This window comes from Crocuta crocuta, unplaced genomic scaffold (assembly GCF_008692635.1).
Source record: "Crocuta crocuta isolate KB4526 unplaced genomic scaffold, BGI_CrCroc_1.0 scaffold246, whole genome shotgun sequence".
Taxonomy (NCBI): domain Eukaryota; kingdom Metazoa; phylum Chordata; class Mammalia; order Carnivora; family Hyaenidae; genus Crocuta; species Crocuta crocuta.
Genome location: NW_027531902.1, coordinates 4,582,505 through 4,597,414, shown reverse-complemented (window position 1 = coordinate 4,597,414; position 14,910 = coordinate 4,582,505). Strand labels below are relative to the sequence as shown.

The 14,910-nt window shown below is 37.1% G+C and overlaps 1 protein-coding gene across 1 annotated transcript in view; it reads left to right on the top strand.

Annotated features, from left to right (window-relative positions):
- Window positions 1-14,667, top strand: part of RAB10 (RAB10, member RAS oncogene family) — an 81,590-nt gene extending 66,923 nt beyond the window's left edge. The window contains exons 3-6 of the mRNA XM_077774067.1: window positions 791-929; window positions 5,777-5,866; window positions 6,330-6,431; window positions 12,141-14,667. Of these exons, the coding sequence (XP_077630193.1) occupies window positions 791-929; window positions 5,777-5,866; window positions 6,330-6,431; window positions 12,141-12,224 (415 nt within the window). The 3' untranslated portion in view covers window positions 12,225-14,667. The remainder of the gene's footprint in view (window positions 1-790; window positions 930-5,776; window positions 5,867-6,329; window positions 6,432-12,140) is intronic.
- Window positions 14,668-14,910: the final 243 nt, after the last annotated feature.

The window sequence follows — 14,910 nt, the reverse complement described above, 5'->3', positions numbered from 1 at the left end:
CTCTCCCTCTCCCTCTCCCCCCTCCCTCCCTCTCCCTCCACCCCTTCCTCTCTCTCTCCCTCTCCCCTTCCCCTGCTCAGCCTCTGCCTGCCTCCCTCCCTCTCTTAAATATTTTTAACATAAAAAAAAAGATAGGAGATACTAAAACATATACGTAAGCTGATGAGAATGATCTGTAAAAGGAAGAAATAGGTGATGCAAATAGGGGGAAATTACAGGAGCAAAATGCAGATCTTAGATCTTTGGCATGAAGGAATTGAAAAATACTATTTATGTATTTCTATCTTGTTACTTAAAAATGAAGTTATCTATACAGCATTTTGTAGATGATTCTAAGTGGGTAAATGTGGCTGTACTACGGTGTAGGCTGTTAATGTTTTAAACATCCCACATGCTTTTTGTATTACATATGGAACTGGATCACTGAATAAAACGGGATATTAAGAGTTTTTATTACTCTTGCTGGTGTTCATTTTAAAATAACTTCTCAAGAGTTTTACATGTCATTCTTCTACTGTTTTTCCCTTTCAAATTTTCCTCCAGTATAGGTAGCTCATTATATTCTTTGACTAAAAAAGTTATACATATACATATATATGTGTATATATATATACTTATGAATAAATCAGAATTATTTACCATTTAAGAATTAAATGAGTGGTTCAGTTTTGCTTTATCGCATATAGTGGATTTTCATGTTTCTCTTACCAAACCATTTTACTGTTTTGCCCTTTTTCTAGAATGTAGTAATATCAAAATGTTCAATATAAATTATTGCTGTTTATTTCAGGGATACAGCAGGCCAGGAACGATTTCACACCATCACAACCTCCTACTACAGAGGAGCGATGGGTATCATGCTAGTATATGACATCACCAATGGTAAAAGTTTTGAAAACATCAGCAAATGGCTTAGAAACATAGATGAGGTAAGACCTAGAAATTGTATAACCCTTTATAAAGACACATTTTTGTGTTAAGAATAAATATTCTAATTGATGTTTAGTATATACTGTACTATCATTGAGTCATTTCTCCTTTTTAAAAGCTAATCTTATATTTTGCCTAGGTTTTTCTTAAAGTTTTGGGTCTGTCTAGAACCCTATCCAAGGTAATTACTAACTTACCCAAAACCTCTATACAGCCATCTTCTAAGATGGCCCCACGTAGAAGCTACCAGTGGTTTTACACACCTCTCTTTAAATGAATTCTTTCTTAGTGAATTTTTATTGAATAAATGAATGAATTACTACCTTTTCCAGTAATAATTTTAAAACAACAGAAATGTCATATCACTTCTAGACATTTGGAGAGAAACAGAGTAGTAATGTGTTAAACACCTAACCAAGAAAAGAGTGCCGTATCATTGCATGTGATGGTGTCAGTTTTTATAAGGTAAAATATGTGTCAAAGCCTGTCTACTGCCGTGATGCAACATAAATAGCTACTTGTTGAAATTATTTTTCATGTCTTACTGCTGCCTTCTAGACTTTTGAGTTTCATTAAGACTGATAAGTCTTTAAAGCATTTTTGGCTAGGTACATGAAGATCAAGGCCCAAGCCAATATTAGACAGAAGATCATGATTTCTTCAATGGTAGCAGTACTAACAGCTCATTACTAACTTTTCCATTGCTACAATAAATTTTCAAAGAGAAGCCTGTTAGTATTTAATAATCAGTTAACAGTTCACTAATTTTTGAAACAAAAAGGCTCCATTTTAAATTTTCTTTAGCCTTTATTTTATGATTCAGCCAAGTAGCATGTGTAGTAGGAGCAATTTATAAAGAGACTGTGTTGTTCTAAAAACCACCAGTTTTCTGAATTCTGTGACATGAACTGGATATCCTACAGTTCAGTGCCATTCTGACTCCACTAGTTTAAGGACTCAGTCCCACAAGACTGCCCTTCCTTCAAATGTTAAGTCCTGGGTCCCCTAGGCAAGCCTCACTTCTCTCTGACTTGGCTACAAATTTGAGGGCTCCCAGGCCCCACTTTTGGTTCAGTAGTTGGCTAGAGTAACTTATAGAACTCAGGAAAGTGCTATATTTACATTTAATATTTTATTGTAAAGAATACAGTACAGGAACAGCTAAATGGAAGTGATGCATAGGCAAGGCATTGAGGGTGGGGAACACCGCTTCCAGGCTATCTCTGGACAGTTACCCTCTGGGCATTTTGATCTGTTCAACCTGGAAGGTCCCCTGACTTCATTGTTTCAGAGTTCAATCCAGGTTTTACTGCTTAGGCAGGGTTGCTTAAATCATTGACCTCTGGTGATTGAACTTAATCTCCAGCCCCTTCACCTCATGGGAGGTAAGAGAGTGGCTGAAAGTTCCATTCTTTAATCACATGTTTGGTTCCTCTGCTGATCAGCTCCCATTGTGAAACTCTGTAGGCCACCCTCTACCCTAGTCCTTCATTAGCATAAACTTAGATAAGCAGAAAGGGCTCTGTTATGAACAACAAAAGACAATCTGTCACTCAGGAAATGAGGAATAAACAGGGAAGAAAGACCAAATATGTTTTTTATTATATGACATATAAGACATTAGGTACTGGTGGGAGCGCCTGGATGGCTCAGTCTGTTAAGCATCCGACTCTTGAGGCTTTTGATTTCAGCTCAGGTCATGGTCTCTCAGTTCTTGAGATTGAACCCTGTGATTGGTGCCGCCTAATAATTCACTTTGTTATAGAAATTAAAGCTTTACCTAAATGAAAAGAAGCTGAACTGATCAAACATTTTTATTTATTTATTATTTATTTTAAAGAAACTAGCTTGGGTTTTCTTTTTGTGTTTATTTTTGTGTGAGATAGAGATATAGAGCATGAGCAGGGGAGGGGCGGAGAGAGAAAAAGAGAGTTAAACACAGAATCTGAAGTAGGTTCCAGGCTCTGAGCACAGAGCCCGACGTGGGGCACCCAAATCCAACATTTTTTAAAGGATTATATATCATGATCAAGAGGAACTTAACCTAGGAATGCAAGAATGGTTTAATTTAAGAAATCAATCAGTATAGGGGCATCTGGGTGGCTCAGTTGGTTTAAGCATCTGACTTTGGCTCAGGTCATGATCTCATGGTTTAGTTTGTGAATTCAAGCCTCTTGTCGATCTCTATGCTGACAATGAGGAGCCTGCTTGGGATTTTCTTTCTCTCCCACCCCCCCCACTCTCTTTCTCAAAATAAAATAAAATTAAAAAAGAAATCAATTTAATATACTGTATTGATTATAGGCAAAAGCCATATTATCATGCCAACAGACACAGAAAAAAAAATTGACAAAATCTACACCCTTACGTGATAAAAGCACTTCATAAACTAGAAATAGAAGAGAAAATCCTTAGCTTAATAAAAGGCATTTGTGAAAATCCCACAGCCAACATCATCCCTGCCCCTTATAGTCAAGAATGAGAAGTATGCCACCTATGTTCTTGATTGTAGTGGGCATTCTAGCCAGGGCAATTAGGCAGAGAACAAAAGGGGGGCACCCAGATTGTGAAGTAAAATCATTTGTAAATAATGAGATTTTGTATATAGAAAATCCTAAGGAATCCACACATGTACACCAAAAAACTAAACTGTTAGAACTGATAAGTTCAGTAAGCGTGGCAGAAATAAGATGAGTATACAGAAATCCATTAGCAGTGAATAATCCAAAAATGAAGTTAAGGATATAATTCCATTTACAGTAGCATCAAAAGAAGAAAAACAATTAATTTAGAAAATAAAGAGGCAATTAATTTAAAAAATAAAGAGGAAAAACTAGTTATGAAAAATTTAACCAAAGGCCTACTGAAAAAATGTTAAAAGAAATTAAAGAAGATCTAAGTAATTGGAAAGATACCTCGTGTTTACGAATTGGAAGACGTCATACTGTTAAGATAGCACTGGACAAAGTGATCTGCAGCTCCAGTGCAATTCCTGTAGAAACCTTAGCTACTTTCTTGGGGGTAAGGGGACTGGCAGAAATTGACAGGCTGATCTTAGAATTCATAAGGACATGCAAGGGACCCAGAAGAGCCAGACTCTCTTGATATGAGGAATGACATTTTAAGCTAAGACCTGAAGAAAGGAGTAAAAGTTATCCAGAAAAGAATGGGGCTAGTTCAAAGAATGTTATGTATTTAAATTTAAGACAAATGTCAAATTACTTTTGTTATCTAGAGAACCTATACCTTGGCTGCAGAGACATTCAGGGAAAGGTGTGTTGTGCCAAAGATAGACGATTTGCAAATGTTTTTTGTATTCCAGGGGTTGGTTGCCTTTTCAGTCTGGTAGTGACCTTTGACACACAAAAGTTTTTAATTTTTTTTTTTAATTTTTTTTTTAATTTATTATTTCTAAGAGAGAGAGAGAGAGAGACAGCGTGAGCAGGGGAGGGTCAGAGAGAGAGGGAGTCACAGACTGAAACAGGCTCCAGGCTCTGAGCTGGCAGTCAGCATAGAGCCCGACGCAGGGCTCGAACCCACGAACCGCGAGATCATGACCTAAGCGAAAGTCGGATGCTTAACCGACTAAGCCACCCAGGCGCCCCAAAAGTTTTTAATTTTGATGAAATATGATTTGCCTATTTTTTCTTTTGTTATCTGTACTTTTGGTGTCATAGCCAAGAAACCATTAACAAATCCAATGCCATAAAACTTTCCCCCTATATTTTATGAGTTTTATAGTTTTTGGTCTTATCCACTTTGAATTTAGTTTTGTATATAGTGCAATTTGGGGTCCAACTTCATCCTTTTGCTTATTGATATTTGGTGTGCCCAGCGCTATTTGTTGAAAAGACTCTTCCCCCCATTGAATGGGCTTGGGACTCTTGTCAAATCATTTGGTCATGCATGTAAGGGATTATTTCTTGGCTCTGTATTCTGTTTTATTTGTGTATATTTTTTATGCCAGTAGCACGCTATTTTGATTATTGTAGCTTTGTAGTTAGTTTTGAAATCAGGGAGTAAGTATGAATCTTCCGACTTGGTACTTCTTTTTCAAGATCATTTTTGGCTGTTTAGTGTCCCTCGAGATTACATATGATTTTAGGGATGGGTTTTTCTGTTTGTGCAAAAGATGTTATTAGGATTTCAGTGGAGCAAACATTTGTTTTTAACTGATTTTTCTGCATGGGATCCTCTTGTGTTCTAGCAGCATAACTTTTTTGTTGTTTATTTTGCGAGAGAGAGAATGTGAGAGCACGCACCCGTGAGTAAGCACTTGCACAAGTAGGGGAGGGGCAAGGAGGGAGAGAGAGAATATCCCAAGCAGTCTCTGTGCTGTCAGCACAGAGCCCAGAGTGGGGCTCAATCTCCCAAATCGTGAGATCATGACCTGAGCTGAAATCAAGAGTGACTGAGCCACACAGGCGCCCTAGCAGTATAGCTTTTTGAGATTTTAAGGGCTCTGTAGAATTTTTAATTAAGGCTTCTACAGGGTAATACATATTCTCCAAAACCATCATCCAGCTTGGATTTAGGTTATGCATATGAGATTCCAGGTTCAGATCTTTTGCCTATATCTTTCCTTTTGGTGAGAATATATTAGAAACTACACAGCCTCCTATTGGGGGAAAATAATATCTGACAGTGATATTAGGGATTGTATTTCCTTTTCTAAGTAATTTATGAATATTTGTAGGCTTTTAGTATGGGATTGATTTCAAGGTGATTGCTTTAAAACTTTCAGATTATAAAAATGACACTGAAGATTGAGAAAAATAAGGTCATTTTTAGAAAATACTAAGCTATAATTCATGGTAGTGTATAAATTAATTTTTTTCCATCGTAGCATGCCAATGAAGATGTGGAAAGAATGTTACTAGGAAACAAATGTGATATGGATGATAAAAGAGTTGTACCTAAAGGAAAAGGAGAACAGGTAAAAAGCTCTGAATGAAACTAATACGCTTTCTTTGTGAAGATGGATTGCATTACATTGGTTTGTACTGGTAATGGAGGCTGCTGAGCTATTTACAGTGTTTTATAGTTGCCGTGGGAAACAGTAGTTTAGAATTTTTTCAGTGCCTGTCTAACAAGTATGGGAGAATCAAACCTGTGATGGTAGTAGTATTGTTAACCTTATTTAAACTAAGACTTTAAGCACCTCACTTAGACTATATGAAGTAAGCTCTTAAAGTGAGAAGAGGATTCTTTTATTATTTTTGTTTACTCATTTATTTTTGAAAGAACGTGACCATTTGAATCTTGACCCATTGAAATACTTTGTTTTATATGACCTAGTAGAGACTGCTGCCTTTAGAATAATATATTTTTCTTCCAGGATACTAACGTCAGCAACCTATGCTTGATAATTTTATGATGACATTTTGCTTCTGTTTTAGATTGCAAGGGAGCATGGTATTAGATTTTTTGAGACTAGTGCAAAAGCAAATATAAACATCGAAAAGGCTTTTCTCACATTAGCTGAAGATATCCTTCGAAAGGTAAGATTGTATTTTTACTTCTAATGTGCCAGTGTCACAAATGAACATTTAGTCTTTTTTGAAGTACTAGATTAACATGCAGAAATTAGATTTGGGTGGTATTGTTCCTAAATGCTCACCTATCACCAACATCTAACCCTCCAAAGTGAAGTAGGACCTGGGGAGAATGGAGAGCCACTAGAAATCTGTAGCATGTGGTCGGCGGTGACAGTGTGCTGAGCTCCCACACTGACTCTCCAGTCCCTAATTTTACGCTTCTTTTTTCAGCTTTTTGTCTAGTCTGTGGTGCTGTGGCTCTTTTGTTTACTTTTGGACTCCTTTCTCTTACACATTTTTTGCATTTCCATAGGTAATTTCTTAAAATTTAAGATAATAGTGATTTCTACAGAATCACTTTCTTCTATATAGTCATTTCTCAGATGTGCCCATAAAGGGCATGTATCTGTTATGTACTGAATAAATATAGTAAATCCATCTCTATATTTCTTTTAGCCAATCATTTCTATCTGTGATGTTTTAAAAATTGATAAAATTTAATCTCAGGGATTTCATTTTATCTCAGGGTTAGTTTCTGGGTTTAATTTGTGAAACTTACCACTATAAGTAACTTGTAGCAAAATTGGGAAATCTGATTTTCATATTTTTCCTCAGATGGCAAGATGCAGTACACAGATTTGGTTATGAATCCTGAGTTCTCTATTCAATCTATAGTACATTTAAATGCACATAAAAACAGAACAAATCTGACACAAATCCTATTGGAGAAGTAGGCATTGTATAGGAGAACATTTAATTACTTTTGGTAACCTTTCTATTTTTATAATTGAAATAACAGTATTTTTTTCAAAAAACCAACCCTGAAATTTATGTATAACATAAATGTATGTATAACATAAGCTGTAATAGAAATGGTATCTCAAATACAAATCTAGTGAAATTTCAGAGAAATCAAACAACTTAATTTGAATATAGTGAAATGTAGTTATCTGTTAACTCTAATAATTGTGTGCTCAAACTGGAAAAAAGTCATCAGTTATTGCTGTTCAGTGACTGTAAAACAAACTAACAAAAATGAAGTTAAAGCTATAATTCCATTTATAGTAGCATCAAAAATAAAAAATAAAAAATAAGAAAAACTAGTTATGAAAGTAAAGGACTAGGTAGACAAGGAAAAATGTTTTTACTTTTTTTTTTTTTTTTTTTTTTTTAAGTTTATTTGGAGAAAGAGAAAGCACAAGTGCTGAAGGGGCAGGGAGGGTGGGGGAAGAGAGAATCCCAAGCAGGCTCCGCAGTGTCAGCACAGAGCCCAGTGCAGGGCTCAAGCTCACAAACCAGGAGATCCTTATCTGAGTGGAGATCCTTACCTGAGCCGAAATCCAGAGTCAGGCACTTAACCGACTGAGCCACCCAGGGGCTCCAGAATGTTTGCATTTGTAGTTAAATGAAGGGAATAACAGGAATAGAAAAATACTTAAACAGAAATTTTTTTAATGTTTATTTTTGAGAGAAAGAAACAGTGTGAGTGGGGGAGGGGCAGAGAGCAAGGGAGACAAAAAATCCAAAGCGGGTTCCAGGCTCTGAGCTGTCAGCACAGAGCCTGTTGTGGGGCTCAGACTCATCAACTCGGAGATCATGATTTGAGCTGAAAACAGATACTAAACTGACTGAGCCACCCAGGCACCCCAAAAAATGCTTTTTAAATTAGTGATATACTTTGTATTTCAGAGTTTGGTGGATCACAGTGAAAAATTATTCCAGTACCCATAAGATTTACCATAACACTTGTTGAAATAATTCTTATCTTTTGTGTTCTTTCTCTTTCTGGATTTTTTTGTTTTCTCCATTATTTCTGATTCCTTTCTGTCCATACTGTAGCCCTCAACTTCTCACTAATCTTGGCATTCAAAAGTAGTAATAATAATGCCTATATAATCTTATAATCTGTTTCCCCATGAGATAGATCTTCCTTGTTCTCATATTAATGGTTCAAACGCATGGATACACCAAAAAGAAGATCTCCGCCTGGAGTCTTTCCAATGTAGGCAGGCCCAGATGTGAGGTTGCATTTTTTTCCTATGCACATACGTAATGCTTTTCGTTGTGGTCAGGGTATGAGTTAAAACATCAAACATAAACTTGTTTTACATTGGAGTATGGCAAATACAGGAGCGATGCCTGACTAGCAACTTTCTGTGCCATGATTTCTCTACTGAGGTGGTAAAAGAGAAGTTAACTTTATTTTCTTTTATTTTTTATGTTTTATTTATTTTTGAGAGAAAGAGACAGCATGAGCAGGGGAGGGTCAGAGAGAGAGAAGGAGACACAGAATCTGAAGACAGGCTCCAGGCTCTGAGCTAGCTGTCAGCACAGAGCCCGACGCGGGGCTCGAACCCACCAACCATGAGATCATGAACTGAGCCGAAGTTGGATGCTTAACCAACTGAGCCACCCAGGCATCCCGAGAAGTAAATTTTAGAATGAAAGCAATTTAAACCATTTTTTAACTTAATTATTTGAATAGGTAATTCATTCGCATGGTTCAAACATTTAAAATAAAGAGTAAATGTGCAGAGAAGTTTCCCACTACGTTCCCTCAACTCCTCATTTCTCCCCTATAGGTAACCAGTTTCACTTCTTATTAATATAGGAGTTAATATGAATATATTTTTATTCACTCTCTCTTTTTTAAACAAGTAAGGCAACATACACTGGCACTTTAAATATATATGTAAAAGCCACTTTTTAAATAATTGCTACTCCCTTGAGTTGATAGGTCATAATTAAACAGGTTTTCTCAGGGACATTCAGGTGATTTTCAACCTTATGATCTCATAAATTGTATTGCAGTGAATAATCCTGTATTTAAATCATTTTGCAAGTACGTGATTATGTGCAAAATCAAAGGACAGATTCCTATAAGTGGCCAAAGAGAAAAAATATATATGTGTTTAGAATTCTGATACATGTTGCCCTGCACTGTCCTGAGGGTCACACCCACTTACACCCCTGCTAGCACTGCGTGAGGAAGTCTGTTTACTCACACTGTGACCACATTGTGGACTGTAAGACTTGTAGGTCTTTCCCTACCTGACAGGTTTAAAAAAAAAAAAAGGTAGATTTAATTTGCAGCTCTCTTACGAGTGAGGTGAGCATTTTTTTAAAGATCTGTTTAAGAATCACTTTTGTATTTCCTTTTCTGTAAATTTGTTTTATTCTTTTGCTCACTTTTTATTTATTTATTTATTTATTTATATTTTTTTAAATGTTTTATTTATTTCTAGGAGAGAGAGAGAGAGAGAGAGAGCGTGAGCCGGGGTGGGTCAGAGAGAGGGAGCGACAGACTCTGAAACAGGCTCCAGGCTCCGAGCTGGCAGTCAGCACAGAGCCCGACGTGGGGCTCGAACCCACAAACCGCGAGATCATGACCTAGGTGAAAGTCGGACGCTTAACCGACTAAGCCACCCAGGCGCCCCACTTTTGCTCACTTTTTAAATGTAGTTACTGGCCTTTCTCTTATTCTTGACTAGGAACGGCTTAGAGTTGTACTTCATAAACTTTTGTTTTTGTTTTGTATTAATCAGAGCTTTTGGCTCTAAATGTTTTTGCTCTGCATGAGATAATTCCCATTTTTAGGGAGTCTCTTTCAAGGCTCTAAGTTAAATTGTGGAGGAATGGACTATGAGTCAAGTGCTAAGTGAACAAATATAGTGGCCTCCCTGGTTACATGCACCCATGTTTGTTTGTTTTTAAGCACCCATGTACTTTTAATTGACCCACACCTGGAAGTTTTGGGAAAGAGTATTTCCTGTGCAGCCATATTCTTCTGCTGTGGGTGAGATGCTGACTGGCCTCATTCTCTTCTGTTCATTTTTCTTAAGATCTGCAATAGGAGTAAAGTTAGTTGTTCAAGAAAACTCATAAAGATTTTTTTAAGGGGCGCTGTGTGGTTCAGTCGGTTAAGCATCCGACTTAAGCTCAGGTCATGATCTCACAGTTGGTGGGTTCGAGGCCCACGTCAGGCTCTGTGCTGACAGCTAGCTCAGAGACCAGAGCCTGTTTCAGATTCTGTATCTCCCACTCTCTCTGACCCTCCCCTGCTCACGCTGTCTCTCTCTCTCAGAAATAAATAAAACATTAAAAAAAAAAAAAAAAGATTTTTTTAATGCAAAACTTGTAACATCCAGAAGAATCCCATAAAGCAGTGAGAATAGGTAGGTGACCTCAAAGTGCAAGTTGAAATTTCACCTCGGTGTAAGTTAAGCAGCCTTCTCTTGGGCTACAGGACTTTAAAATATTTTAAGTTTCCTCCCCCCTGGGTTACCTTAACTTTCTATTGTTTCTAGGAGAGAATATATTTCCAGTTACATCCTAGCTTTTTACATTTTCATTCATGACCAGCTGTTAATACACAAAATGGCTTGGATAAATTTCCCTGACTGATACGAGTAAAGGGAGTCATTCATAAAAGAATATATAAAACATGGTTCCATGTAGTAGAAGATCAAGAACAGAAAGAAACTAATATCTGGTGACAGAAATGAGAGTACTGGTTACCTTTAGTAGGATAGTACTGGCTAGAAAGGGATACAAGGGAGCTTTCTGTGGGGGTATTATGGTCTATATTTTGATCTGATAGTTTCATGTTATATACTAAGCACAGGTAAGATTTGGTGACTCAATTGGTTAAGTGTCGGACTTGGGCTCAGGTAATGATCTTGTAGTTTGTGAGTTCTAGTCCTGCGTCAGGCTCAGTGCTGACAGCTCAGAGCCTGGAGCCTGCTTCAGATTCTGTGTTTCGCTCTCCCTCTCTCCCTCTCCCCTGCTCATGCTGTGTCTCTCTCTCAAAAGTAAACATTAAAAAAAATAAAGTTGTGTAAGCTGTTTCTTAAAAAAATGTTCCTTTCATACAGTGTAGGCTGTCCATTGAAAACAGGATATTCTTATGATTTTAAAAGTACTATTTAGGATATTGGAGAAATACAGGATTATTCATAGAAGAAAATAAAGTCACTCATAACCCTACCACCTAAGGGTTACTACTGTTAACATTTGATATCTCTCCTTTTGATTTTTTTCTATGTCCATTTTTAAGATGAATTCTATAACTTTGTGTTTTGCCCCACCCATTTTCCACTTACTGTTAGCATATCATTGATGAGACTGNGGCAGTCAGCACAGAGCCTGACGCGGGGCTGGAACCCACGAACCGCGAGATCATGACCTAAGCGAAAGTCGGACGCTTAACCGACTAAGCCACCCAGGCGCCCCGAGACTGCCTTTTTAAAGTTATGGTAGAGTATTACAAGCTTCAGTCTCAAAAGGCAAGGAACTAGACAAAAAAGGGCTATTTCACTTCTCTGAGTTTAGACTTGAGCCAACATTGGTTTTATACATATGCCTGATAATGCTTTTTAAGTCCTAAATACTCAGGGCTCAGGGCTAAGGAAAAACCTCGTGTAGACAAGAGCAGAAAGGATATTGGAAGCTTTATTAAAAGGATGCCAAGAGGCCTCTAGACATCACAGCTTGAAGTAAGCAGGCAAAATGTAGATCAGAAACAAAGCTGCCAAATCTTCACGTTTTGCATGGGAGAGTAATTATGTGACTGTAATTACATTTTGTTACATTTATGAGAATATTTGTGTTGAATCTTGATTTTATTCACAGCAGTGTTTATTCATGGGTTACTTTCTTGTGTGTGTGTTCCAGACCCCTGTAAAAGAGCCCAACAGTGAGAATGTAGATATCAGCAGTGGAGGCGGCGTGCCAGGCTGGAAGAGCAAGTGCTGCTGAGCGCTCGCCCGCTCCGTCAGCTGCCCCGCCGCCCTGTTCTCGCCTCCTGCTGCAGAATGAACCAACCACTCTGTCCATTTGTAACTCTGAGCAGAGATTTTTGTTCCTCATCTTAATTATCCAGTCCACCTATTTTATTTGTTCTTTCATCTGTGACTGCTTGCTGACTTTATAATTTTCTTCAAACAAAAAAAAAAATGTATAGAAAAATCATGTCTGTGACTTCATTTTTAAATGTACTTGCTCAGCTCACCACTGCATTTCAGTTGTATTATAGTCCAGTTCTTCTTCTCAACATTAAAACCTATAGCAATCATTTCAACTCTATTCTGCAAATTGTATAAGAATAAAAGTTAGAATTAACAATTTTATTTTGTACAACAGTGGAATTTTCTGTCATGGATAATGTGCTTGAGTCCCTATAATCTATAGACATGTGATAGCAAAAGAAACAAAAGCCAGGAAAACACTCATTTTCGCCTTGACTATGTAAATGGGATTAATTTTGTCCTGTGCCTTATGTGGAAAGGAACTTCTTTGGTTTTTCCTTGTTTTGTTTTGTTTTGTTTTTTGTTTTGGTGGAAGCATGTGCAGGAGACATACATATCATCAAAACATACACCGTTAAAATGTTTGTGGTTTGCTTGGCTGTAATTTTCAAAGTAGTTAATTGAGGACAAAGGGTAATGCAGAAATGATAGCTTTGGTTTGCTGAGTCTTAATTTTAAGTGGCCTTGATATTTAAAACTGTTCCTGCCACCGGGTCTTCTATTTGGCCGCTCTCTCCTCGGTCTGTCTTCCTGCATGCTGCTTTATTTGCTCCCCCACCCCCACCCCCATGGTCTGCGTTATTTAAAAATGAAAGGGGCAAACTAGTAGGTTTTTTCAAGTTTAACATAAAGTACTGATTTAACTTGCTAAGCAAACTAAAAGATAAATTCTAACTGCCTACTACTATCAAATGTCTTCCCCTCATTTTCTCTCTCCCCTAAAACTTCTGCTCCAGATTCCTTCATTAGCTCTTTTACTTCATGCTCCTCTTCCCTCTCTGTTCCCTTTCTATCCATTGAGTTTATGAAATGGAAGAGTTAATTGCATGCACTAGTGTTTGGAGGGTGTTGTGGTTTGTCTTTCTAATTAGGTGTATAGCCTATTCACTTTCCTAGAATAAATCTCTTAGCCTAAATTTGAATAGTCTCCATTTTGGCAACTCCTCTAGCAGTTTGGTAGCCCAGTAAAAGTTTTGTTTTCTTTTGTTTGTTTGTTTGGCTTTTTTAATTTGTTTTTTAAACGTGGGAAGGAGGAGTGAAATTTATTAACATGTTTGCCAAATAATACTGAGATTTGGCCTTTGAAGAACACTTTTTCAGTGTTAAGTTGTCTTTACCTTAAGATTAGAAGTACTTTAGAATATTATTAATTTTAAGTCCTGTCTTCATATCCCTTTGGAAAACTTGTATTACCATGGATTTGGGAAAAGGACAACAAAAGGCTTTTCATGTACGGATCAGGTCTCCAGCTATCTCTAACCCTGTCCTTTTTTCACTTCATTTTTCTAGTTTCGCTTCATTGCTTATCATCAGGATAGGGTAAGTTAAGTTTGCTACGCTGCTAGCATCCTAAGATGATACCTTTGTTGAGATAATTGTGAATAGCATGATTCATTTCTAGCAGAGGCTGAGTTTAGGACAGCAGCTTCCATTGAAAAGTCTTTCTGTGTCGTGGATAGCATTTTAATGCCCTCTTGGCTCACATCAACAACATAGGGACGTATCTGCTATCAACATCCATGAATTTTTCAGATAGTGCCCTAAAAACGATTTTATATGCCTCACTGGTGGTTCTTTTTAGGCTTTTCCTTCACTTGACTTTATCATTGTTTACTAGTAAAAGCAGCATTGCCAAATAATCCCTAATTTTCCACTAAAAATAATAATGAAATGATGTTAAGCTTCTTGAAAAGTTATAGGTTAAACCTACTGTTGTTAGATTAATTTTAATGTATGTGTTGCTTTCCTTTATCTGGAATGTGGCAATAGCTTTTTTATTTTTTAACCCTCTTTAATCCTTATTCAATTCAATGACTTAAGGTTTGAGAGCTAAACACTGGGATTTTTGGGTAACAGACTGACAGTTTTGTTGTTTGCATAATTATAATCGGCATTGTACATAGAAAGGATATGGCTACCTTTTGTTAAATCTGCACTTTCTAAATATCAAAAAAAGGGAAATGGAGTATAAATCAATTTTTGTATAACCTGTTTGAAACATGAGTTTTATTTGCTTAATATTAGGGCTTTGCCCCTTTTTCTGTGAGTCTCTTGGGATCCTGTGTAGAAGCTGTTCTCATTAAACACCAAACAGTTAAGTCCATTCTCTGGTACTAGCTACAAATTCGGTTTCATATTCTACTTAACAATTTAAATAAACTGAAATATTTCTAGATGGTCTACTTCTGTTCATATAAAAACAAAACTTGATTTCCAACTGTGTGGCTTGGTTTTCATTTATTTGTGGAGTTGAAGGTGGATGATTACTTCTGAAAACAATTCAGAATAGCAAACTGAGTATCAGAGGGGCACAAATTTCAAGAACTACCTTTGGTAAGAAACTACATAAAAAACGCAACTCTGTGGGGCACTAAAGCAGCACTGTCCTGGCGTCAAAAGAGACGCCACGGTCATTG